Genomic DNA, 25,415 nt, shown 5'->3' with positions numbered 1-25,415 from the left:
TTAAATTCGTATGTGCATATTATTTTCTAAACATCGTTGTTACTTCTCAACAAGTCAGGGAGGAGTTATCACAAGAAACTGATGGTACACAGGTTTCCTAATTGTTCAAAGAAAGATGATGTTTTGCAGGACATTGTTACCAACTGTTATTTTCTTGTAGGCGTTTGAAAAGCATAGGAAAATGTGTCCTTGTGATTTTTATGTGAGTCCTAAAATAGAGCCTAAATTATTCCAGAATATTTTATTTGAATTACAAAGTTTGTTATTTGCAGGTTTAACACAAAGAGATGTGAAGGAAAGCATAATTATTAAGTAGTTCAGTTTGTTTTTGAGGTTTAGAAAGAGCAAATTCACATCATTTATAAATTGCGTGATTTTTCATTGTTGTGAAAGTAGCTGTATGACTCCGTTTCTATTTTGCATGTTCCAGGAAACATTCCATTACCACTTATCAGTTTTGGGAATCTGTTCACAGATCTAGGAACAGTAAACGCATTCTCCCACAGATCTAATGCCTGAAAATTCAACTGCATGCAGACAGACACTAGATTGTATACATAAATACTGCTGTTGCATTTCTTAACTACAACTTTATGAAATTTAGGAGCTGGGCTTGGATTTTGCAGCAAGGTTCCCATGTTCCGCACTGCAGCGGACATCAAAATCTAGATGGAAATGAGCGTAACAATTTAACTCTATTCTCAGAGACTAAAAATGGTACTGAATTATTATTATTCATTGCAAGAAAGGGAAAATAAAGAATTCTGTAGCTTTATTCAAACTTTTGATTAGCATAAAACAACTTGCTGTCTTGACCTTTGTGTGTACTTAGCTAAATTAGCTTTCCAAAGTGTAAACGCCTCTGAAAGGTCTAGAACAATACAAGGAATAGTACCTATAAAAAAGATTATAATATACAAAATTTATACCTACTAAAGGAGACTGTGCTGAACAGTAAAAGCAGGGGAAAAGTGTAAATCAAGTCCAACATGCACAAAACTGCTTTTAAAATTTTTGCTTTTGTTTATTGAGGAAAGTCACAAATGTGACTTTCAGACTTTGGCTGTACCTCAGGTGATATATGTATGGGGCAGTTCAGCATGGAGAATACCTGGATAGTTTACCTTTACTGAATGCTCACATCATTAAACCATTTGATCTTTGAACTTCCTGAAGGGAATAAAGATTTCATAAAGATTTTTTTTTTTTGATTTGTTCCTTTTAGGAGCTGGAGTATTATTTTTGTGCCTTGTTTCTATAGTCTGACTCTCATAATAGGCATCTGTTTTGAATGCTGAAAAGCACAGCCACTAGCAGATACATATTAGAGACTGAATGTAGAAACAAACTGCTCGCAGGTGTTAGATGCTTGTCACATGGACAAGGACTCGGTCCAGATGCATTCAGGATGTTTTTGCAAGTGAAACCTGCGACTGAGAAAACTGGAGCTTTTCTAAGTGGTTTGGGATTCACTTCCTATCACTGAACAGTGTTTACTTGCTGGTAAACTCCTGAACTGTTACTGATTAAATTACAGAAAGCCAGGGCACTGGCTTCGTACGCTGCCCCCATTGTACCTGTGTACCGGACACTGCAAAAAGTCTCCTGCTTCAGAGCAGGATTCTTGCTGGAAAAAAAGCAGGGAGACCAGTATATCCTGGAACAATGAAACAAAGCAGAGGTGTTAAGTTTAAAGCATCATGTCTTTTTTTTTTCCTTTCTCATCTTCCCGTCTAACCTGCCTTATGTGCTATCAGCCACCAGAGCCAAGTGGAAAGTGAAGCCCTGAGTGGCAACTTAAGCACGAGGAATAGAGGAATGCTGGACAAAGGATCAGTCACCCTCCAAGATCTCTGAGCCCTCACCGAACTGGGTTTTAGGGGGGTTTACAACACCGAGGGTGACTTAGACCACCCCCCCCCCGGCCTTGCAAACCAAGAAGCCTGAACAGCTGGGCCCTGCTGAGCTCTACCGCCCCACTCCTGAAATAACTTTAAGCACATAAAACTTTGTCCCGCAGGAACAAAGCCCCTGGGCTGACAAATTCCTACGCGCTGCTGCGTCCCTACGTAACGGCGCAGCGAGGCCGCGTCTGAGGGAGCCGCTTCTCCCCTGGCAGCGTGCTTTTCGCCGCGCCCCCCTCGACGTTTCGCCCCCCCCCCCCCCGGACAGGGCTCTTCGGTTCGCCGGTTTGCCACAGCCCAAAGCAGAGGAAAACGGTAAATGCAGCAAGGCGCCGGGCTGCGAGCGGCGGCGGCGGCCGCCGGCCCCTGAGGCGCGATGAGGCGAGGTGAAGTGAGGCGCGGGGCGGGGCGGGCGGCGCAGGCGCGCGGCGGTCACGTGGGCGCGGCGGGCGGCCGTTGCGCCCGGCGGCCTCGCGGCGGTTGGGGGCGGCGGCGGCGCGCGCGCCCCGCTCCCGCTCCCGCTCCCGCTGCCTCCTGGCCGGGTGCCGCCGGCGTTTGGCGGCGGGGCGAGGCCAGGGGCGAGCGGAGGGAGCCGCCGCCGCCGCCGCCTCTCCCCGCGCAGCGCCGGGGCGGGCTGAGGGCGACGGCGGTACCCCTGCGGGCGGCGGAGCCCGCTGGCCGGGCGGGGCGGCGCTGCGCCCCGCGGCTCCTGTCAGGCCCGCGGGAGGCTGGGCCCGGCGCGGGGGCCGGGCCTTGGCCGGTGGTGGGGGCTGCGGGGTCTGGCGAGCGGCCGGGTCTGACAGCGGAGGGACCGCGCGGGTGTGGAGGGGGGAGACATGCTGGCGGCGAAGCTGTGCGGTTCCGCTCTGTGAGGAGCTCCGTCCTCGCCTTGTTTCCTTGTGGCCTTGCAGTTACGGAATCAGTATTAGGTGCAACTTTTTTTTTTTGTTTTTAATGGATATTAGAGATAATTTTTACAGGTTTTACTCTTTCCCGTTGGAAGATACGTTGGTAACGGATTAGGTTTGCTTTAGTCATGTCAGGATCAGCCCCGGAGGAAGCTCAGACCTCCATCCCTCAAAGCACAGCTAGCGTTCCCGATCCTGCTCCGGTTGCTGTTGGACCTGGAGGCTCAAGTGACGTCTCCTTTGGTGAGCACAATCTTAGCTTCACCACCACAGACCTCAGCCTGGTGGAGATGACGGAAATAGAGTACACCCAGCTCCAGCACATGCTTTATTCCCATATGGAGGCACAAGCTAGTGAAGGTGAAGTGGAAGCTAGGCTCAATTCTGCTTTCTTCTCAGCTGGTAATTCTGCAGACCCCCCTCTGCACCAGGCCTCGCTGAACGCCAGCCAAGATGGGTATTCATCAAACAACGCTGGGAACCAGTCAGTTTTCCCAGTGATCTGTCAGTCAGGATTGCCTTCTGACGGCAGTTTGTTAAGTTCAAACCCCTGTGTGGGCCATATTGACTTTCAGGAACTCCGAATGATGTTACTTAGCGAGTCCAATCTCCCTTTGAACCAAGCAGATAAAACGCCTAACAGTAGCTCTGTAGAAGTCCCAGGACACGGTTTAGTAAGAGTTAAACACAGCGACAATGTTGTTGGGACGAATAAAGAAAACGTACTTGTTGACAATTCAGCGCTGGCACCAGAGTCTAGATCTAAGTCTGCAGTCAGAGTTCGATTGGAAGACCGATTCAACAGCATCCAGACAGAAAACCCCAGGTGTCAAGAACCCCAAGACTCTGGAGTAACTCTTAACAAGTGTGTTGGAATTAATTTCAGTTCATATTGTTAAGCTATGTATTTTCATATAGCCCAGAATTGATTTGCTTAGTTAAACCTATGAGCAGTACTGTTTTTCATATGTAAAATGAGGAGCTGGGCTTTTTAAACTGCACTGTTGACCTGTGAATAGGCCCTTCTGTATATTGCATAAATAAAAGTAGTTACAACAAAGATAGATAAAAAATGAATTACTTTACAACTCTTTTTTGATAACAACATGCAATGGAGAAGAACATTGCATAGTTTTAATGTGTTACTAAAAGCAGGGTAGATTTTAGATCACAACAAAGTATTGGAAACTGATTAATGATGTAGTTTGGAGGCCTGACTATGGGAAAACCTTCTTACAACAATCCTATGTTAGAATCTGTCCCTGTAACTGTATTAGTGTGCTGGCAAAACATTTTATTGAAGGGAAAAGCAGAAATGTTACTGCACAGAATGCGTTCTCAGCTGATCTTTGTTTTTGTCACCAAAATAGGTGCTAGCCGATAATAATGATTTGTATTTATAATAAATGAAAGTGGTTTCTTGATGATAGTTACTAGAAGTGTGTGTACCTGCAAATTTTTCTTCCCTCCTCATTTTCAAGTAGTCAGTCTTGGCGTGTGTGTTTTTTGTTTTGTTTTGTTTTGTTTTGAAGTTTAGTAACATTGATCCGGCAGCCATCGGAACTGATGGGTGTTCCTCTTCACCAGCATCAGAATAAGTGTGCTACGTTAGTGAAAAATAAGGCTGCAGCTGCAACTACTGCTTTACAGTTCACATATCCATTATTTACTATGAATGCGTGTTCTGCTACTGGAAGTGCTAATGCTTCACAAATACAGGTGGGTAATATTTGCTCTCCTAGCTATACTGTGCTAATTTCAAATGCTGACAGTTTTAACTAACACCTTTTAGGTGTAAGATAATTCTAGAGGTTTGTGTTAAAATGTTTGATCGTTTTTGGTTGGTTTGAATAGAATGATTTACAATGTAATTTGTTTGTTCTTATGTTAGTCTTTAAGATCATCAAAAGTACTTATCCTAACCAATTGTGCGGCAGTTAGTTACCTCGTCTGTAATAACGTGCAGCCAGGTAACATGATCAGTAGGCCATTAGCTGTCTTACTAGGAAAATCTTTTTTTTCTTGAGTTTGTGGGTGTGTATACGCTTCATCTACACAAGACGAGAAGGAAACGGTTAGCAATTACAATTTTCCAGTTCCTTTTTTTCTAACTAACTAACTAACTCATTTTGATGAAGAAGATTTTTTTTTTCCCCACTCACAATAACCTATGCAGCAAGAATAATAGCATGGCACTCAGGAAATGCCAGAGGTATAACAACACAATTCAGCAGTCAATTAAAATCCCATGCTTGTGATACAGAAGTAATTGGCATTTGTTCTGATACAACGCATTGAATCATGGACCTAAAACTTAAGAAGTTCACCTGAAGATACCAAAATAGTCTCTTCTTTATGTGTGTATATATATAAAAGCCTCTAAGTATTTTTCTTTTTTGTTTTTCACAGACCTCTGGGACATCATGCACTATTTTGGAAGCTACCAAACATCAAGACCTTGGGTTACCTAGAACATTCTCTTTCTGCTATCATCAGGAAATTGAATCCACGAAACAGACAGTAGGTGCTAGGAATAAAGCTTTGCCTGAGCAAGTTTGGATTAAAGTTGGAGGTAAACCATTTAGCTTCTTTTCACTTAGTTTTCTGTGCCCTTCATTTTCAATTGTGCATTTTTTTCCCCAAATTTCTGTATTTTCTACAACAAATACGATTTTACTGACTCTTACGAGATGTGGTCACTATGTCTGACACATGCTGTAGGCACTATGGGACTAGATTTCTCAAAAAAAATGTTCAACACAAGATCTTAGCTATACTCTCAAGATTGTTAAGCACTGCTAGCTTGAAATGAGAAAACCTGATGCTGCAAAGTACCTTTGAAAACCTGGACCTGTTCTAAGTAACTGGATTCTGTCTACTCTTTCTGACCCAAAAGTTGGTAGCAGATCCGGTTGATATCAAAGTCGAGAACGTTTAAAGGCCTTCCTCAAAGGTTAATTAAGGACAGGCGTTATCTCAATAAGTTCCTTGACAAAATAGAAACTAGATGGATTTTGAAGCAGAAAGCAGTGCATTAGGGCTTCCTAAGGACATATGTTGCTATAAGAGTCAATCTAGGGTGGAAATAAAGCTTCCAAGATTACTCCACTTACTTACTTACTTAAATAAAATGACAAAAAAAAAAGTTTTCAGTGATCAATTATTTGATCAGAATTGCAATAGTAATAGAAGGGTTATAAATAAGGTTCTTCTTTTCCTCTTTTGTTTTGCAAAGAAGACGCCTTATGCAAGCAAGCAATAACTAAGAGAAGTCGCAGCCGAATAAGCCCACTGGATACAAATGTAGATCGAAAACCTCTTAGTGAAATTCAAAATATGCGTGATAGCCAAAGTACTGCATCTGCGCAGGGTCCTTGGCAGTCAGCCCAGTCAAATTCAAGTGTACAGGTGCAAGGTGGGACGCAGGAAGGAATCTCTCAGCGAAGGGAAAGGCATAACCGCATGGAAAGAGACAGAAGGTAATGTCTATGAATGAGGAGCTGCTGTACAAAGTTTTTGAAGCCTAAAATACGGATACTGTAAAACTACCATCATTATCTAGAGTAAAAGGTAAATTTGACATATTTTGTTTTACGTATAAGAAAAAACAATGCAGAGGATGAAGTATTTGGTGTTTGTTAGAGGACAAAAAAAATGCATGGTGGGCTTTTTTTGCCTTTTTTTTTTAACTCTGTGAGGAAAAAGAGGAGATATTTCAAAACATTTAACAAGTTAGTTATATAAAGATAGCTTGCGTATAACATGGCTAATACACAAACATGACGCCTGTAGCTAACAAAAGCTAAAACCTTAAGAAAAGGCCCCAAAGGCCATGACTGGTGGCACATGTGAGTAGTCTTTTTTTCCTTCTTCTTCTTCTTCCTTCCTTCTTTCGCATCTGGATGATAACGTTTACGTTATCGTAACGTAACGTATTTGTCTATAGGCGCAGAATCCGGATTTGTTGTGATGAACTGAATCTTCTGGTTCCCTTCTGTACTGCTGACACTGATAAGGCAACAACTTTACAATGGACAACTGCATTTCTGAAGTATATTCATGAAAGGCATGGAGACTCACTGAAAAAGGTTTTTAAAATCTAACGTCGTTTTTGTTCTTGATAAAAACGTGAAATATTTTAAATCCATCAGACCATAGCTAAAAGCGTATGCCAGGCTTTTGCTGGGTGCTATTTACTTTATAAGGGACCAATATAACAGTAAACATGCCTTTAAACGTTTTTTTGATTCACACCTACATACCCTCACAATCTCAAAGCCTGTGAACATAGTAGAGGGCTACGTGCCCTATAAGCAGCTCCTAGGCTACCCCATCTGTAGTTGCAGCCCAAGAGTATCTTAAGAGAGCTGATGGTGTATGCATAGAAAACCTGCTTATCGAGATACGTGTAGAGCCCCTTACCATTTCCTGTTAAAGGTGTATTGTATGTTTTCATTTCACTAGTGTCTTGAAAAACACTATCTTGCATAAATACCCATATTAAATGTAATCATTTTTGTATTTTGATTTTTAGGAATTTGAGACTGTATTCTGTGGTAAAACAGGCAGGAGACTAAAAATAGCAAGATCAGATTCATTTGTAGCATGTCCAGTGCAGGAAAACACGCATGGCTATGGAGATCAAGTAGTCTGAACTGACCACCTTGAATTGCGTGAAAAGTATGGCTAACTAACAAGGATCCAAACTGCTTTTTTTTGTTGTTGTTTTTTGTGTTTATGTGCTGGGCTTGGTCTCGTGGGATTAATTTGACAGGCTCCAGGATTGTCTTGCAAAATACAGTGTAGCATTACATAAATAGAGCATTAATTAAAACATGCTTTATTCAAAACGGAAATGAAAAAGTAACTACCAACAGTACCACTCAGTTCTCTGCTAAAGGGGCTTCGGTACCAGAGGCCCCAAGAAAACGTTACACCACCTACTGAGTATTTCCCCTCTTTAGTTAACAAACATCCACTCTTTTTCTGTTTGTCATTCTGCATTGCGCTTTTTTTTTTTTTTTTTAAACATGGCAAGGTACAGCTAGGGAGTGTTGTAGAATATCAGTCTATCTGCCCGTTAATGACTAGATGCAAATACATTCTTTAAGTGTAAAAAGAAATTAAAGGTACTATTATAATGCTCATTTTTTCCACTAAAAGTTATATTAGTTAATTGAATAAGTGCATAGTTTCTAAATTGTACTGATATTATGAAGTTCACATTTGCTATGCATATTTTAACACATTCCTCCCAAGAGTAATACAATGCTGTTAGCATTGTTTTTAACGTACAGTACTAATTTTAATGTTTATCACACAACTGTCCAACAGTTTATTGTATTGTTACTTTAGTCCAAAAGTGGCATATTGTAAACAGTAGATTATTTAAAGGCACAAGCTATTTTCATGTTTAAAGATTAATATGGCTCTGTTGTTCATAAACTGCAACATTTAGGACAGAAATAGAATAGTTTGTGAACTGAGAGTGGCTTTATTAATTTTCTTTTTTAAATAGATGACGCTAACAGGTTTTAAAGTACAAAAATGTCTCCAAAATAAATAGTGTTTTAAATCACGGATATTCACAATTTTGCAGCAATTTATTTCCAAACAATCCTAGTTAAAACAGTTCAGCAAAATGGAGCTCATCAAAGCATTGATGTTTATAATGACACTTACAGCATCACAAAGAAAAGGTTAAAAAAAATCTCCTTTTATTTTTACAACAGTTCATACAGGTTTTTTTTGGCTGGTCTTTAGAAGAGCATCCCTTCCTATTTGGGGTTTCATTCACAATTCCTGTGCAAATAGCTTAAGTAGAGGTCATGAGAATGCTGTTACTTAATTTCCTTTATTATTATTTGGAAATATACAAAAATTCTCCCCTGTAAATTAAAATATATACATTACACCTTTTGCAGAATCTGATTGCAAGAAGTTTACTAGTCTTGGCAAATATTTGAGGCGCAATCAGAAGCCTGAGAATAGACAGGAAACATACATGGGCTATGATCTTCACTTAGGCTGTAGTCCAAAAAGATATTGGATATTTAAATGCCTAATTTCCATTTATGTAAAAAGCATTTAGGAGCCTAAATAACTGAACAGTTTGGACTTCAGTGCATGAACTAGTGTAACTGAAGTCAGTAGGAGCAGTACCAAGGAATTCAGTTGGCTCAAATGCTTGTACAGAATAGCCATGGTCTTTAGTACAGTTAGGGAGATGATGGTAAAAAGGAACAACGCTTCCTCTTGCAGGTCTCTTCAACAAAGGGAGAAAGGGAAGGTGAGATAGTTTAGCAGTAAAGATTCTGGAAGGTAACTGGGGGAGGAGAAAATATTCAAAGCATAAAAGTTTTTGTCTGATGCTTTTTTTTTCCCTCATAGAACTGAATTACTATGTCAAAGTCTCCACTTAATTCATTTTAATAGAAGGAACATCTGTCCATTTATCACTAGGAGGATTCTCTCTGTTTTCTTACAATGCACTGTTTGTTTAAATATTCAGTCACTTCTCCACTTCTTGTAATGTTGTTTTATGATTTTTTGGAAGTTGATGCTCCAACAGCTCCCATGCAAGCTGATGTGTCACATATTCCTGGAGTTCCCTGAGCCCCAATAGCACCAGGAGTACCAGGATCCCCTGGAAGACCGGGTTCACCTTGAGCTCCATCCCGACCATTTTTACTTATTCCAGGTACACCAGGTGGTCCTAAACAAGAAGGGGAAAAACATTTCTTGAAATATTATCTTCCTCCCTTCCTTTTTTATTTTCAAAAGAAAATTTGTTTCTATTTTCAAAGTTATTAAAATACTTTGAGCGTCTAATACATCAGATTTGTTATGGCCTATTGGTACAAGGTGTTGATTAAATTTAGCCTAGATCTGGAGTATGTGCATTGGATTTATTAGAGTACCTTTGGATTTACTGGAATTATCTTGGTGTAGTTGAAGGCAGACGCTTGGTACTGCACATTTGTTACTGTCTGTATCTGACTCCTGCTGACCATTCTAGAAGGCGGTTCTCCATCTTTGTACTACCTCAGTTAGTATATCACTCCGTGAATAACAGTAGTTAATTTGTAACCCGAATTGTTCTGCATGGTCCCTGAATAGTGTGCTCAAGGGATGCATTAGATGTGTAAGCTTACGGCTCACTTAGAGCGCTTATAAGAGCGCGCATCTCTGTCTCTCCTTCCTGGCCCAACTTGCGCCGTAATGGTCTAAGACAGAGGCAGAGAGGTTTAGCCCTTTCAATTCATTCTGCCACCCAAAGTCTAGTAGTAATTAAGACTCTCAATAAGGGTAGAAGAACAGAGAGAATGATGATAAAGAACATCTCCTTGTCATTACAGATACGGAGCTTCCTTTACACCTGTGTTTAATTTCAAAAATTTGTTCATGTTGAAATGTATGTTTTGTTTATTGGCAAAAATAATTTCTGCTTAGGAAAGACCCAAGCTATTTTTGGATTGCTTTTTTCCTTCAAATGCCAAACATAATTCAGAAAACACTCATTTCTATAACAAGAATATGTCTGATGCAAGCTACTGAAGCTTCCTGAAATGCTGTACAATAGGGTTCTGTCCATCTTAGGGACAGGCGTATCAGGTAGTCTATAAGCCTGCATTCCTATCTTAATTATGATAAAAAGTGCCTGATCCTGTTTATTCATAAGTGAAGAAATGCAGCTACTGTTGATCTTATGTTTCATGAGTAGGACAGATGCTTTCAGTATCTTAATATGTGCAAAACAGCGTCTTTGTTTTCTTTTCCAAAGCCTGTACATGTTTATGGATTAATGCACTTATTTTATGGAGACAACTGGGTATAAGTATTCTGTTTTTGTGAAATTCTGTGGGTGGAGAGCCTGCTTTTGGTGCCTGTAACTTATTCATTGTGCAGATGTAATCACAATTAGAAAACTGTTTTAATGGGTAAGCAAAATAAAGAATATTCTTTCAGAGTTTCTAATAGATATTCATTAATTTCAATAAATGAACCTCTGAATCCTCTGATCAAGGATTCATGACCTCAGGAACTGGGTTTATAGCTAGGTACAGAGCAATAACACTGCTGTACTTTCAGAATCATTACACAAGTTGTTGTTTTAGTTTCTGACAAGCAAGATCTGGTCCCCGATTCCTCTGCAGACCTTGTCTTGTTTGATCCAGAAATATTCAGGTAACTTTGAAGGAATATAGCTGGTAGTTGTAGCTTGCATCAAAAAGACAAGCGTCCATCAGGACACAGCGTGCAGGAAACACTCGGGCAACAGGCATGATTCCTTTGTCTTAATGTGGAGTCAGAGCCCCACAGGTGTTACACACCTTTAAATGAACTAATGTACTACTTGTTCATTATCTAATTACTGTATATTAAGTACCTCTAAAAACAATAACCTTCCAATACTGTCAGCTGTTTGGGAGCAATTAAAAAGGGTTCTGAATTCCAGATCTAGAAGAGTTCCTGATCTTTCACAGCCATTAGTTGGAAGGAAGCAAGACAAATGAAGAGTCCTGCTGTCCCCAGCAGCCTTTTCTCTAAAACACTCTCCAAAACATTTAAAATGTAATTGGAAAGGTACGAAGAGGGCACGGGCTAATGAAGTTCCACTGTTCAAGCTGTATGCACCTGCTGTCCCCCATGTGTTGGAATATGCCACCCTAGTATAATACTTGTAGGGAGAAATTAATTATAATATCCTTCCAACAATACGCCGAGCTGTCGCTCTGTAGCCTTTAATTTAGTCGTGGATTATTAAATGTTGCTCAGCCTTACCTTGAAGTCCTTGATCTCCATCAGGCCCATCAATACCTTGACCAACTGGTCCTTTATCTCCCTTTTCACCAGCATCACCTTTAATATAGATAGAGAACTTCAACAAGTTGCAGACTGCAGCCAAATCGGAGCACAGGAAGGGAAGAGGTCAAAAGGAATGCAAAATGCTCAGCACAGTGCTAGGAAACAGTTGTTTAGTCTCACCTCTGGGACCCGGATCGCCAAGTTCTCCTGTTGGTCCCCGATATCCAGGGGGACCACGAGCACCAGGATGCCCAATGCTTCCCATTGTTCCCGGAGGACCTGGGGGACCAGCGGGGCCAGGACGACCCGTCATTCCAGGAGATAACGGCTTTCTCAGATTAGCAGCTAACTGTGCAATTTGATCTGAAAAAAAAAAAAAAACATTAAAAGAAATGTAAAACTGCACAGCCAGCATTTTCATCCTTTGCTGGGCTGTTTGTCATTTGCCACCAAGCGTGGTTAACTGAGGGAGCAGTTGAAAACCGAGTTTCTACTTTGGCAGAATTCTTGCTCTCTGCCACTCCTACACACGTACCATTTCTAGCAGAAGGAAACTAAACATTACAGATTATGTTATGCTAACTCTTTTTTTTTTTTTTTTTTTAAATAATAAATCTCTAGACACAGATGGAGATTTTGGTCAGCAATCTGTAGGTTTTTTAAGCCACTGATATTTCCTGCTTCCTAAATCAATTTAAAAGATTTTAAATATTCTAGAGAACAATACTTAAATTATTGAAACAAGTTTTCTGAAAAAAGCTTTCAGAGTTTAACGGCGTCCTAAATGGTCAACATAACCTCTAAATGCACAACAGCAGCGTCAAAGAAATCAGAACATTTCTGGTGAGCTTGGAGTGCTGCTGTAGAGAGTTGGGGTGTGCGGCAGAGGGGAGGGAAGAGCTGGGAGGATAGGAAGTTCAGAATGACAAAGGTGAGGGGAGATGCTCCCACAATCTAGTGCTTGCCAATATGCTTGTATGATAGTTGTGTCAAAGCTTCTTTTAATATGTTTGGCATGCTACCGTGATGAACAATTTCAAAATAATAAATGTAGAAAAATTAAGAATTTCCCAGACAACAAGATGACCTCCTGAATAACTGCTTTCCATTAAAGGTCAACCTATTTTACCCTATTAAAATAGAGAAATAATAAATCTCAGGGGCCATCTTAAATTCACGTTCTCCATATCTTCAGCTAAGTATGGTAATTAAAGTCAGTTTTCTCCCAGTAATACTCACCATTTATCATTTCCCCACAGAGTTCTCTTATATGTTGTTCACTGGCCTCTTTGCCCTGCAATTGAGAAAAGAATCCTGCCTTGTACAAATCCACGTTATTGATAATCATCTCTGACAAAGTTCAGGTCTCAAAACTCATTTCCAGCAGCTCAGTAATAAGAAGCATAGGGTCCCCCATGAGGATGAGGTCGTCTTCCCCCTGCACCCCCCCCCCCATGATAGCTTCAACTTAGAACTTGTCATGACCTTAATAGCAGGGGTTAATTTTAATGTTTGAGGCCAGATACTTAATCTTTAGTTTTAAAGGTTATTTGGCCTTTCCTGAACGATGAAACATTAGCTCTGGACAAAGACAGGTACCTAACATTTAGAGTAGCGAATAGGAGTTATATTTTTAAATTACTAACTTGTAACTCACTTTTCTAATAACAACAGTAACTTAACACGGCCCGTTCTAATGACTACAGAATACACTGTGAGAGAAGATTAATTCTCCAGGCTATGCATTTGGAAGTTTTGCTTTCAACTCCGAAGCTTGCAAACTGCATTAATCTTGTTGCACCGGTAACCTACTGCTGAAGGACTGTTAGCTGCGTGTGAGTTTACCTATTTTTGTCTGCTAAAATGCAGAACAAAACTTCATGCGTTTAATCGGCATCCGAAATCCACAGTCCATCTGTTCACTTTACTCACTCCTTGACTGTGCCCAAAAAGCAGATCGTACTTACAGGAGGGCCAGGTTTTCCTGTAATGCCGGGAACACCTTGCTCTCCCTGGAAGCCCATTGGCCCTGGATGACCTGGAATCCCTGGTACACCAGCAGTCCCATTAGGTCCTTGGGCACCTTTAGGACCAAGCTCGCCTCTTTTTCCTGGCTGTAATGAAGAAAAAGAAAAGGAGAAAAAGATTACAAAGGAAGATGTGGTCCATTATTTTCTTAGAGGGATTAAATAAGCTTTTCTTCCTGGTTCCCTAACTGGTATGGCTGACCACGTGCGTTTCTTACATTACATGGGTGGTTTGACATATAGGTCATGATGATTAGAGTCCCATGTCCACGCTGCAAATTATCAAAACCTGTTTGAACCACGTGAATGCCACAGAGAATCCTCACTGTCACAGATTTTACAGCATGGCTGCGAGGAAAACGCGCTTCTAGGAAATGATGCCACAATGTAGTTTATGGAGATACCTCATCGAGATATGCAGTAAGCATGTTTACTCCCAAACCTTTCCGGGCATGAGTCTGCAGTGTCTGACACATACCTCTCCTTTTTGGCCAGGGGGACCAAAGGGACCCTATGGGAAATAAAAGAAAAATACGAAAAAAATGAGCGATTCAAAAAAGTGTACATCTGAATTAAATTTCCTACTCGCTAAGCTTTGGGAAACAGAGAAGACACGTACATAGCACCTAATAGGCTCTTCTAGTGAAGGTGCCAGGAACAATAACTGGATGTTAGAGACAATACAACAGGCCAGAGCACTTTTTGGTAACAGACTTGCACTATGAAGCGACGCTGAACGCAGGCATGGGCAACCCGGCTACGCTTTGAGATGGTCTAGACCTCCCTAGGAACAACAACGTTCACTTTGCCCTGCTGCTCTGAGGAGCAAAATGACAGAGCAGTGGTGATTAGCCAGGGTGAACTTTGCAGACCGTGGCATTTCAGGGCTTCCTAAAGACAAGCGCTAACGGACACAGTTGTCGGAAGGCTTGGGTTGCCTTTTCCTTTTCACAACCAGCAGCGTAACGATGGCTCTTGGAGCTCTTGCATGGTTAATGCTGACTGGCCACATTAGTTCTTGATTCTTGGTTCTCCAGGCCCATCTATGTGAGGAGTCAATTCTACTGAATTTAAGGACACCTACCAGTTCTCCCTTGTCACCTGGGAGGCCATCTGCTCCAGCAATGCCCTGAAAGTGAGACACCAGCATTAACACCTCACGTACTGGTGCACAAAGGTTATTTCCCAGAAGGCCCACTCCTGGAGATGGGGTAGAGGCCTCAGCTTCTAAGGGAGATGGGCACACCTAGCAGCTTGTACAGCTCCTCCTGCAAGAGGAAGCTCTCTCTTCCCCAAAGCCAAACTCCACAGTAGCTGCTCCCCTGCTGACACTGGTACCCACAGTGGAAGGCAGCTCTCAGAAGACCCAGCTGCCCTTTGCCACAAGCTAGTACTTAGATGCAAGATGAAAGGCTGAATTCATATAGATGAGAACCCTGACTGGGCAATCACCAGAGACACCCGCAGGCAGGCGGTGACTCCTTCACAAGCACTCTGCAGTGGGAGCATTTTACCTGGCCCCCTCGGCCTCCGACAGGAAGCATCTGGAATGGGACTTTTTACAAGTTTCTTCCAGAGAACCTAAATTCAGGTTCCCCAGCTCTGGGACTGACAGAAAAGGTGGGTTTGCAGTGGCAGCTAAATATTCAGTGTCCAGTGCAGCTTCGTCCTCTAACTTTGGTCAGCACTCAGCAGAAAGAGTCCTCTCCAGAGCTGCTTCATTCCATCCTTCAACAGACATGATCCATCACCTTCCGGTGAGGACCCTCTCTCTGTGCTCGGTCTGGGGAGAGGCTTGGCAGCAGCTCCGTCTCAGCCCCTAACGCGAGGGTGGCTAAAGCTCTAGTGACGTGAATTTTACTAGCTGTGACGAGGACCCTCAATTTGTTGGTCACCTTCCCTCAAGCCAGCAGAGACGCCTGCAATTCGAGCATCGCTGGGACGACACGATTCATTGCGTGCTGCCACCACGGGCAGCTGCACGCACCGTTTCCTGATGCTGTGCTGAAGCAGCAGAGCTTGCACATGACACAGCAATTAGAGCACATAATGAACATTGTTATGGTGACCATACAGCTTTAGACAGGAAGTTATTTCAAGACAAACGGAGGTCGGATTGATCTTTCCCTTAGCAACATAACAAGAGATCACACGGCAACTGAAATCTGCAAATAAAACCAGCAATGCTTGTTGGAAAAGGGCTCAATTTTCTACAAAAACATAGTCATTCATTAGGGTAAGTCAGATATTTGATGCAAATTGGCTCAAACACTCATCACTGAGATTAATCCAAATATGGAAGTTAAGCAGCAAAAATTAAAAGATTAAATTAGTCTACTAGTCCGCTAAGCTTTGGGGCTAGGATGAATCCTCTTTACTAGTCACACGAATAACCCCAGTGAAACGCTGCACTCCTAAACTTACTTGGGGAACGAGTGCTGATTTTAGGAGCTTACGTATTGCATTACATACTACAAAATAAACAGCACCAGTCCGGCTTTTTATCGGAACAAAAAGTGTTTTGTTGGTATCTGCTCCACTTTTGCTTTAAGGGAAGGAAAAGCAGGCCGCGGCTAAAGTACAGTTTAACTGTTGATTACAACGTGAAGTTATCGTAGAAGGAAGACGAGCTGCGCTTACCTGGTTACCTTTGGGACCAGTAACGCCGGTAGGACCCTGAGAACGAGCAAAAGAAGGTGAGTGAGCTCCAACTGTTATTTTCCTGTAAATTCCTGGTGCAGTCAGATACTCGCTCAAACAGCGGAGGGTAGGAATTAGTCTCCTTATCACCGAGGAGGAGGGACCGAGTCTCATTCACGTTTCTTAGAAATAAGAAGCGCGGTGCAGGGGAGTTTCTCCGGCCCCACGTCACACCAGCCACCACGCAGGGTCGCTGCAGGAGCGGCACTTCCCGCTGGAACCGGCCACCTCCTGCCCCAGCCCCTCCACCAGCCTCCTTCGCTTCCTAAATAAAACTAAAATGACTTCTGTGCGTTTAATCCCGTTTTTTCTTTTTCTTTTTTTTTTTTTTTTTTAAATCTGTTTCACAAAAGTCATCTTTTTCCAGACATCCCAGGGGCAGGAACCCTTTTTCCCTTCTGCCCATCTATTTTTCATTATTTTCATCTTGCTATCATGACTGAAACAGCAATTTTACAAATCCACAAATTACAGGACAAGGTCCAGGATGAGACTGGTGGGTGATTGATCTCTCCTTTTCACACCTGATGATGGGAAAAATGGATTGAATTTTACCCATGATATAAAACGGTTGCAAAAGTTTTTGTTCCACAAGGGCAAAAAGTCAAGACGTTTTTTCAAGGCCTCCTTAGACTGTCAGTTTTTGTGGGTATTTAGAGTTCGCTACTGCTGACTTTGAGATCCCCAGAACAACCAAAGAACACGTCCACAGGACTGAAATACATCTAGTTGATGAACCAAGGAGAGGCAATTATCATCCCAGGAATAATTTTAGGAGTTTGAAAAATCCTTCCAAGTTTAACTGTGTCCTCCTGGCGCTCACAGAGAGGGAACGAAACATTTCCGGCCCCCGCTCTGCAACTTTGGGTCCATTTAGCAGAGCCAGAAAGGAGTACAGGAAACCCCAGACTTCCTTCTCTGGTGCAGAACCTGTAGGACAAATTCAACCACTTTCCCCTTTGAACAGGACTTCTGCAGCACATTCATCAATCCGGCATCTGCAAACCGACATTTTCAGTACCTAGGTCTGGAGGTGGCTCAGCAGAACAGAGCGTTAATGGAGGAGAAACTCCCGTAATACGGGCACGTCATTCTGCTTTAGTCAAGCACTGAATAAATGGGGAAAAAAAAAAAAGGTGGGGGGGGATTTCTCTTAAAGAAAAAATAGTTCTCTGCAAAAGAAGATAACAGGAGGTAGAAATACAACAATGAATAGACCATTTGTAACTCCCATTTTATGTGTGCCAATGGCAAATGCAATATATTATTTTCTGACCATTTTTTTGTCATCCAGATTTATACTTCCAAATTCATGAAGTCCCAACGCTCCATGACAGTTTACGGCAATGAAATAAAGCTCAGTCACCAAAGACCGTGCCCCACGGGGAAGGCTCCCTCAGAGAAAAGCTCAGCCCTAAATATTTTGATTCAAAACCGAGTAATTTTCCACAGCAGCACTTCCTAGCAGCAGGAAACAGTGACAAGAATTTAATGGCCCTGAGAACAACCAGTTCCACATTGACTGGCTGTCCTCATGTTTTTGTCACTCCATCAGCTAACTGCAATTAGCGCTTTTCTCCGGGCATGTTGTATGTCAGCGTGGGGCGAAGAACCGCCGAGAGAGACGTCACCCCAGACCGTTGCGGCGTTCAGAATTCCCAGGACTTTGTTCTTCATAAAAATCCTCAGGAAAAATGTTTGCCTGTTTCCACCTCCATCAGCAATAACTGTCAAATCTGCTTTCTCCCCCCTATCCCACATCAACAGCAAGATGTTGTTTATATATAATCTCAATGCTGCTGTTTATCTTATGGTCCACTGCACTAAACTCTTGTATCCTTCACGCAAGAACAATAAACTTATTGATATGCTGGTTTACATCCTGGACACAGCCAGTCCGAGGACTGTGAAAAAACATGTCAGTACCTGTTAACTCAGGCCGGTAGGAATCATTTTTTGCAAAGAAAAAAACCCAGCCACAATCGATTTCAGTGGAGTGTGCAGGGTCGGACGCAGCTGGGGTGACAGGACCGTATTGATCCCGTGTTTGCTGTTACCGTCTTTCTTTATGTCGGGACGGCGTGCCAGCCTGGCCGCCAGCGGCGCAAACCCAGCGCGGCGTCGGCCGTGCTCTCCGCTCACCCCACAGCAGACGTCATCGCCCCCAGCAAGCAGGGCTGTTTCTTTAAGATATAAAGACGTGTCCTGAGGTTTGGGAGTCTCCCCAGTCCAAATCTTGTGCCAAGTAGGAAGAGCGGAAAATTGCAAGGCTGATTCCTGGCTCAGCCCTCGCTGCCGCCTGGGCAGAGGGCTGAGGCTGCAGGTGGTCGCCCCTGCCACCAGCCGGACGGCACAGGCAAAAGGGAAGTCACTCTAAGCGCCGGCTGCGTTCACGGAGGCCATGAACGGAGGGATCTTACTGCGAGCCCCTTTGTGTTAAGCATCAGATTTTTCCTTCCCTTTGCTCGGAGCAGCTCGCTGGGTAACGGGCTGGCCTGCGCGGGGGCCGCGTCCCCTCTGAGCACGCACCTCTCACCGCAGCGATGCTCCGAACGCAGGCAGCACCCTGCGGCTCCACAATAACCTGCCTGTTTTACACTTCCAGACTCGCAGCCCTGCCAACTAAGAGGCCTTTTTTAAACCCGCCTGGAGCCCAGCACAGAAGGGCCATTGTGAAATCCCCAAGGTGCCGCAGTGATTATTGACACAGAAACTTCACCTTAAAGCTGGAGTCAAGGGAGCCGGCGAACACACGGCCACTATTCTCCGGCAAGCCCCAAACAAGCGCCGTTTGCTTTGCCCTGCTGGCTTCTTTTAAATGAGAATGAATTCATTTAAATAAAAAGCTAGATTTATCCTGAGGCGTGGGGCCCAGGTGTGTTGCTGTTCAGAAAGAAATCACTGAGCAAAATATAACTTTAAAAAGTTCAGAAACCCTAATCAAACCTCTGAGTAACAGAGTGGGTGAATCAGCTCTCTTGTGCTCACGGGGAGCGAGCCTGTGGTGAAATCAATATACAGAACAGGAAAGAAACAAACAGTTGTCTACCCTGGCTAGGATATGATCCCAAAGTCTCTTTAAAATAATCCATGCTGCCTAAAAATAGTGGGACTTCTAAGAACTGCAATGGAAACATGGACAAGAACATGAATCAAGTCGTAAAAAAGACAGGACACTTCTTTTAAATAATAATAAAAAAAGAAATAGCAAATCAAGAACGGCTGACGTGTCCTGACCTTCCTACTGACATACAGAAGCATACGGGAGCAGGCCCGCCTAATCCACCATCGGAGCCAGCGCAGGGGGCTCTAGTACAGGCATGGATGGGAAACTTTGGGGGTTCTTTTATCTTCAGGATGCGCCTGGCCTCTATATTGCCTTATTTGAGCACCTCATAATCATTAACGTATTATCTTTACAATATTCATGGGAAGCTGGAAATTACTGTTCAACCCACTTTTGCAGGTAGTTAACCGAGCCTCAGATAAACTAACTCCCTTATCCAAGCTCACAGAGGAGATCAGTGATTTGAACTCTAACTACTATCCTTCTGCTAAGGCCTTTGGTAAGGAAGAAGTCCCGCTTTTTCCTCAGCAGTAAGTCCTGAGGTTTAATTTTCCTGCACTTCCACCTGCCTTGGCATAGAGTTGGCCATGGTGGGGCTCCATTCTCGTCAGTCCCTCAGATACTTTTTAGTTTTTTTGGTTTTTCTTCCCTGTAGAATTCAATACAGGAATTGTAACATTCTAAGTTATACATCGCTTTGGCCCCCTCCAAATGATGTGAGCAAAGCTAGACACCGACCCAAAAATAAATTTTGGAGGTAGGCTGGATGCTGAAGGCCCCAAAGGTTAGGATTATTCTTCTGTAAGGTCTGTCTTGGACACTCCGGTGCTACAAATGAGGGATTGGGACGCCCAAGCTACAGGTGCTCCCCAAGCCTGCTTGTGTTCTCTGGGATGCTACCAGCTACACAATGTTTGGGGGCCCTGTTATACTACGGTTTCACATCTCTGAAAAAGGAATTAGAAACAGGCATCTTCATTTCCTTACCCTGTCACCAAACTCTCCACGGATTCCAGTTGGACCAGGAAGGCCAGGTTCCCCACTGGCACCTTTGGGACCCTGTCAGGAAAACAAACAAACCAAAAAAAAGCATAAAAAGGCTTTACAGCATAAAGTGACAAGAAACCCTTGACATCCTGAAGTTCACCAGTTTCCATAACTGCTTGCTGACGGTTCCCTGTCTCCAGGCCCCAGGAATTTCCTGCTTATTCTGACTTCATCTCCTGTGCTGTGGACAAGGAAATACTTTGTTTTATTGCAGATGAACTTTCTGGGCAAGCAGCCTTCAGGCTCCTCAAAGCCTCTAATACCTGGTTTAACAGCAGAAGGCTTTGCAGAGTATTCCTAGAGAGGGCACAGCCTGTACCGGCAAAATCCTGCTTTGGTTGGTACGGTTTATTCCGACTCCTGCCCCACCACCTTTCCCAACCACAGTCAACCATATCGCCAAAGTGCTCCAGCTTTCTGCTGGCCTAGCTCTTTCTCTAAGAAAGATCACATCTACAGCTCCTGACCAATATAGCGATGCTCACAGAAGCAAGCACTGTGCACTATATTTCAACCAGATAGGCAGGGGATGTCTAGGTGGAAGAGAAAGTAACATGCCTTTATGTAGATCAAACTCGAACCCCTTTTTTGTAAACAAACACCAAATATCATTTCCTCTAGGAGGCAGCTCATCTGGCCCTGTTTCCTTTCCACTGCACCATGCCAATAAAGGTGTTAACTGGGTTCTGGCAAATGGAAAGACATTTCCTCTTATCACTTGTTACCATCATGCATTATCTTGCCAGAGGTTTGCATAAAACAGAGGCCTACCAGGATGCGATGCCTATTACAAGACTCCTGTTACCAGCATACTGACCTGAAAGCCCCTTACACCTGGGGCTCCCATTGGACCTTGAAGACCAAGTGGGCCCTGAAAGAAGAATGAGCATTGGTTAGAAGATAATTCAGGGCCAGTTAAGTCCCACGTGTAATTAAATTGACTCAGTTCTAACACAGAGGAAACATGCAGTTTTGCGCTGCAGGACATTTTTCCCAGTGGCAGTGCTGATGAACAGCCGTTACAGTGGTCCTTAGTGTATACTGAGCTTTATTAATATTGCTACCATTAACAAAAATGCTTGTTTCTATATTATTAATGCTTAAAAACATACTCACGAGCAGGAAAGATCAGTGACAGCAAAAGGCGGAACCATGACATAGCATGGAAAATATACATTAAAGGGATCTGCCATCGCAGTATTAAGCATTTAATTGGTCCAGTTCTGCAAGAAACTGCTGTAAAATGTGTGCTGCATGCACTCAGACACACAAAATGGCAATTGCATCCACTTGCTTGGGCATATTTTGTACCTGCAATATAGGAAACACAGCCTCTTAGGCTTTCTCTTAGCGCAGGTGCTTTTAAAAGCCCAGCACTCTGGAGAGAACATGAACATTACCATTAGGAGTCTACTGCTTTCTACTGAGAAAATCAGACACACGATAAAAATCTTGGGTAAAATAAAAACCTAAGTTATTTAGACAACTAAATCCAATTTTCTAAAGTGTCATTTTGAAATAGGTGCCTTAGGCAAACTTCTGCGACAAAGCGGGACTTCAGCTTTGTCTCCTTTTGCAGTCATCTCTGCCAGCTGCAACGTAGAGGGATTCCAATAAATTTTAAACTGGCCACCTCAGTCAGCATGGCTTATCCAATATACTCAAAAAGCCAAGTATCCATGGGACTGCAAGGCAGGTGTGCCCTGTGTCAAAACAGCATCGCTATCTTCTTTGCCTGCGCAACTCTTCCAGATTTATTTACTGTAATATTTAAAAGTATTTATGTGTATTCTTCCCCTAATTTTTAGCCCTACAAATTCACCTTGGTACCCAGACACCCACTGTCTTATTTCATTTCTTCAGGTCATCACCAAGAGGAAGAGGAAGTCTGCACCTTTGTGAAGGGTGACTAAATTTACGATCTAAACCAGTCACCTTATCCTTGCCCGGCTGACAAAATCAGTGTGGTTGCAACTTTGTACAGAAACCAGGGTCTGCCCAGAGCTAGGAGCCTATCTGCTTAAATACACCACCACCACCTTCAAAGAACCAGTCAACTACTAAGGTATTTTGGGGGTTATTTTTTCCATTTTTGTTTTCTGTTTCTAATTCAACAAGGAAATTTAGAGTTATAAAGACAGAGCTCTATCAAAGTGGCATTAAATTGTGTCAAAATTACTCTGCTGTTCTAGTGCTTTTAAAATTGTTGGCACTTGGCAGATCCTGAGGGCCTCTGAATATAAAGTAACCCTTGATTTGTTATGCTAAGGAAAGCCAAATTAGTTTAAGTCAAATAGTCTTAACACTGGACAAATCCTGCATCTCTATTATAATAGCCCAGGCTTAAATACGTTTCCTATAACTTCGGAATCTAACAACACAGATCAGTAGAAATAAACATTGGTGCAACTGCTATTGCATCCACTGCAGAAGTCTGCACCAATACAGTCAGATCAATTATATTTGCTCTTTTTGTCAGGCATCCAATTTTGATGAAAAATTTGGAGACATGAAAGCAAACATTATTACTTTAGTTTATTTCTAAGGCCGATTTCCCTTTCCTTGGAGGTTTGAAGAGCAGCTGCTCACAAACAACAAATCATTATACTGTTCAATTTCTTCCAAGTGGCACATACCAGAAATCATGTTAGACTTGCTGTAGGCTTCTGGATTTCAAAATGAGGTATTAAAAAAGAGGTACAACAAAAACCCTAGAAGGTCAGGTCCAACCACAATAGCAACAGTAGTCGAGGAGTGAGAAAATAAACAGTATCCTAGCATTTTTAATACTGTGAACAACAACAATAAAAAGTTTTTATCATCTGCTGTTTAGTAGGGACACAGCTGGCAGCCATGTAGTTATTTTCAGAAGGTTTGCATTGCAGTTCCTATAGCTCTTTATTTCTCAGGCTCTGAGAAGACGCAGGGAACGGAATGAATGCAGGAATAAAACGCTCCATCGAGGACCTCAACGGATTCCAACCCTCAAGTTTCAGAACGCCGTTAGTTCATGGCGTAAAAGTGAAAACTGTCCCGGCTGCACACGGGGTTTTGTTTCCTAGTGACTCACACCACATTCACTTCCTCTGCAAGCTCCTGCCAGGATGATGCTATGGCAGGAAGGGGAGGGCAGATGAGATGGGGGATGTGTGAACAGATTCCCCATCTGAAAATTGTTTTGGCCTCATACCATATGGTTGCAAATTCTGGGATGTTTCCAAGCAGTTGTGCAAAGCATGCAACTTGGTGCAAGAAAGGTAAGAGGTTGTCAGCAGTTCTACAAACTCTGGAACACGTTTCAGACTCCTGCCATGCAATAGGGCAACATGCAGGCTTTCCAGTTTTGTTGCTTATTTGGCTTCAGGTTTTGCAATAAACCTCTACCGCTCCAAGGAAAGCCATACAGGAACAGGAAGGATTTCACGTTTCACATGCTGGTGGCTATGCAGCTGGAATAGCTTAACAGGCGTATTATTTCATTAACAACTCACACTCAGCACAAGCTGAACTTCATTACCTGATCAGGGAGTTGCTGACCGTCCAGTCTCTCCTGCACTGACTCTAGCAGCCCTACAAACTCCTTGACCAACTTTGGCTTTCTCTGCTATATGAAACAGGAGGAATCACTTTGCATCTGCACAGAACTGTCAGTGAGAGCAGGATCTGACCCACTCATGAGGGAGTAACTCCTCAGCTGCTGAAACTCCCTAGAGACAACACCCACAGAGAATACGGCCTTTTATTTTATCCAGGCATTAATCCCACGGTCCAAGCTCTATTTTGGTATCTATTTGATTTACACTTTAGGAAGCGGTTATGTACTTACAGTCGCTCCTCTGGGTCCCGGCAGGCCTCTCTCACCAGGAATGCCGACATCGCCCTAGCAACAAACACCGTGGTCAGCCATGCCATTTGGGAGCAGCAAATCCACCCTCCACAACCCACCGCAGCGCCAGGTCATTTCATTCCCCAGCTCCCTGCCCACTGCTGCATTCACTAGGCCACACAGCCCACCTTGGGGGGCTTGCACCTCTGCTGCAGGGTACGCATATCTGTGCCTGGAAGCGGCCATCTGGCTGGACCGCACCATGCTGGCTAGGCAGCTTCCCCACAAGTGTGGGATGTCTGAGAATGCCCATCACCGCGGGCGGGCACGTGTTATAGGAGGCGCAGCATCGATCTTGTTACTAAATGCTTTTTTTCTGCAGCATCTGAGCTCCAGCTTCATGTTTTGGTTTAAAACACACTCAGCAGAGCTCATGACAGATGCAAGTCACAGGGTTACGTACAGGGATGCCAGGCTCTCCGGAGGGACCTGCCTCTCCCATCTCTCCAGGACTGCCCTGTAGAGGAGAAAGTAAACACTAAGTTGGGGCATATATTCAGACAGTCACTTCTGTCCTACACAGGGCAACAGGATGGGAAACGAAGGAGGGAGTTAAAACTTGGCTGAGGAAATAAAAACTGACTTAATTCTTTACAGTTTTAAGACTAGGAAGGGAAAGCGCTATACAATGGACATTTAGAGAGTGGGTGAGCTGTACCTCCTGCCTCAGGACTGGTGACTAGGGAGGGTTGTCAGCCCCAGGATGGTGCCACCACATCCCGTCTCAGTGGTCTGACAAGACAGGGATGCTCAGGAAACCCCGCTTCATTCATGCTTGTGCCACTGTTGTGCAAGGAGAAATGTCTTCCTGCAGCTATCTCACATGCATGAGGATTAGCAAGAATAATAATGCAGGTGCAGAGGGGGGCAATACAGAAAGGAACAGGAGGGACAGAAAGACAACACTTTCCAGAATTGCTTTGTGACAGATTGCTTTGGTCTGTCTGAGATTTTCTTTCATCTCACATGGAGGTGCCAATCTAGAGCTCTGTGGTGGCTTTTCTCCTGGTGTGTGTGGGTGGGAGGTTGGGGGGTGTGTGTGTGAAGTCTCCAGAAAAGAAGAAGAGA

General features: G+C 43.3%; 2 protein-coding genes across 4 annotated transcripts in view; one reads left to right on the top strand and one right to left on the bottom strand.

The window, feature by feature from the left end:
* The first annotated feature begins 2,741 nt into the window (after positions 1–2,741).
* On the top strand, positions 2,742–8,388 carry TCFL5 (transcription factor like 5). 2 transcript variants are annotated; one of them, XM_068912508.1, is made up of 7 exons: positions 2,754–2,833; positions 2,939–3,677; positions 4,345–4,531; positions 5,222–5,384; positions 6,048–6,291; positions 6,759–6,900; positions 7,347–8,388. In XM_068912508.1, the coding sequence occupies exons 2-7, from the start codon at positions 2,941–2,943 to the stop codon at positions 7,464–7,466; spliced, it is 1,593 nt and encodes a 530-aa protein (XP_068768609.1). In that variant the 5' UTR covers positions 2,754–2,833; positions 2,939–2,940; the 3' UTR covers positions 7,467–8,388. The 2 variants fall into 2 exon arrangements, with proteins under 2 accessions (XP_068768610.1, XP_068768609.1); XM_068912509.1 differs by having other exon boundaries at positions 2,742–3,677; positions 6,051–6,291.
* A 124-nt stretch (positions 8,389–8,512) lies between these two features.
* The window catches only part of COL9A3 (collagen type IX alpha 3 chain), a 46,415-nt gene continuing 29,512 nt past the window's right edge, over positions 8,513–25,415 (bottom strand). Inside the window, exons 21-32 of one of the 2 annotated variants that reach the window (XM_068912506.1) lie at positions 24,751–24,804; positions 24,288–24,341; positions 21,279–21,332; positions 20,402–20,473; positions 16,288–16,323; positions 14,732–14,776; positions 14,126–14,158; positions 13,588–13,734; positions 12,860–12,914; positions 11,801–11,983; positions 11,597–11,674; positions 8,513–9,527 (exon numbers count right to left, since the gene is read on the bottom strand). In XM_068912506.1, coding sequence (XP_068768607.1) covers positions 9,352–9,527; positions 11,597–11,674; positions 11,801–11,983; positions 12,860–12,914; positions 13,588–13,734; positions 14,126–14,158; positions 14,732–14,776; positions 16,288–16,323; positions 20,402–20,473; positions 21,279–21,332; positions 24,288–24,341; positions 24,751–24,804 — 987 coding nt within the window. In that variant the 3' untranslated portion in view covers positions 8,513–9,351. The remainder of the gene's footprint in view (positions 9,528–11,596; positions 11,675–11,800; positions 11,984–12,859; positions 12,915–13,587; positions 13,735–14,125; positions 14,159–14,731; positions 14,777–16,287; positions 16,324–20,401; positions 20,474–21,278; positions 21,333–24,287; positions 24,342–24,750; positions 24,805–25,415) is intronic. The other variant, XM_068912507.1, reaches the window with a different exon arrangement.

Source organism: Struthio camelus, chromosome 18 (assembly GCF_040807025.1).
Source record: "Struthio camelus isolate bStrCam1 chromosome 18, bStrCam1.hap1, whole genome shotgun sequence".
NCBI classification, from domain to species: domain Eukaryota; kingdom Metazoa; phylum Chordata; class Aves; order Struthioniformes; family Struthionidae; genus Struthio; species Struthio camelus.
Note: the sequence above shows the minus strand (reverse complement) of the source record. Positions and strands in the feature narration are given on the sequence as shown.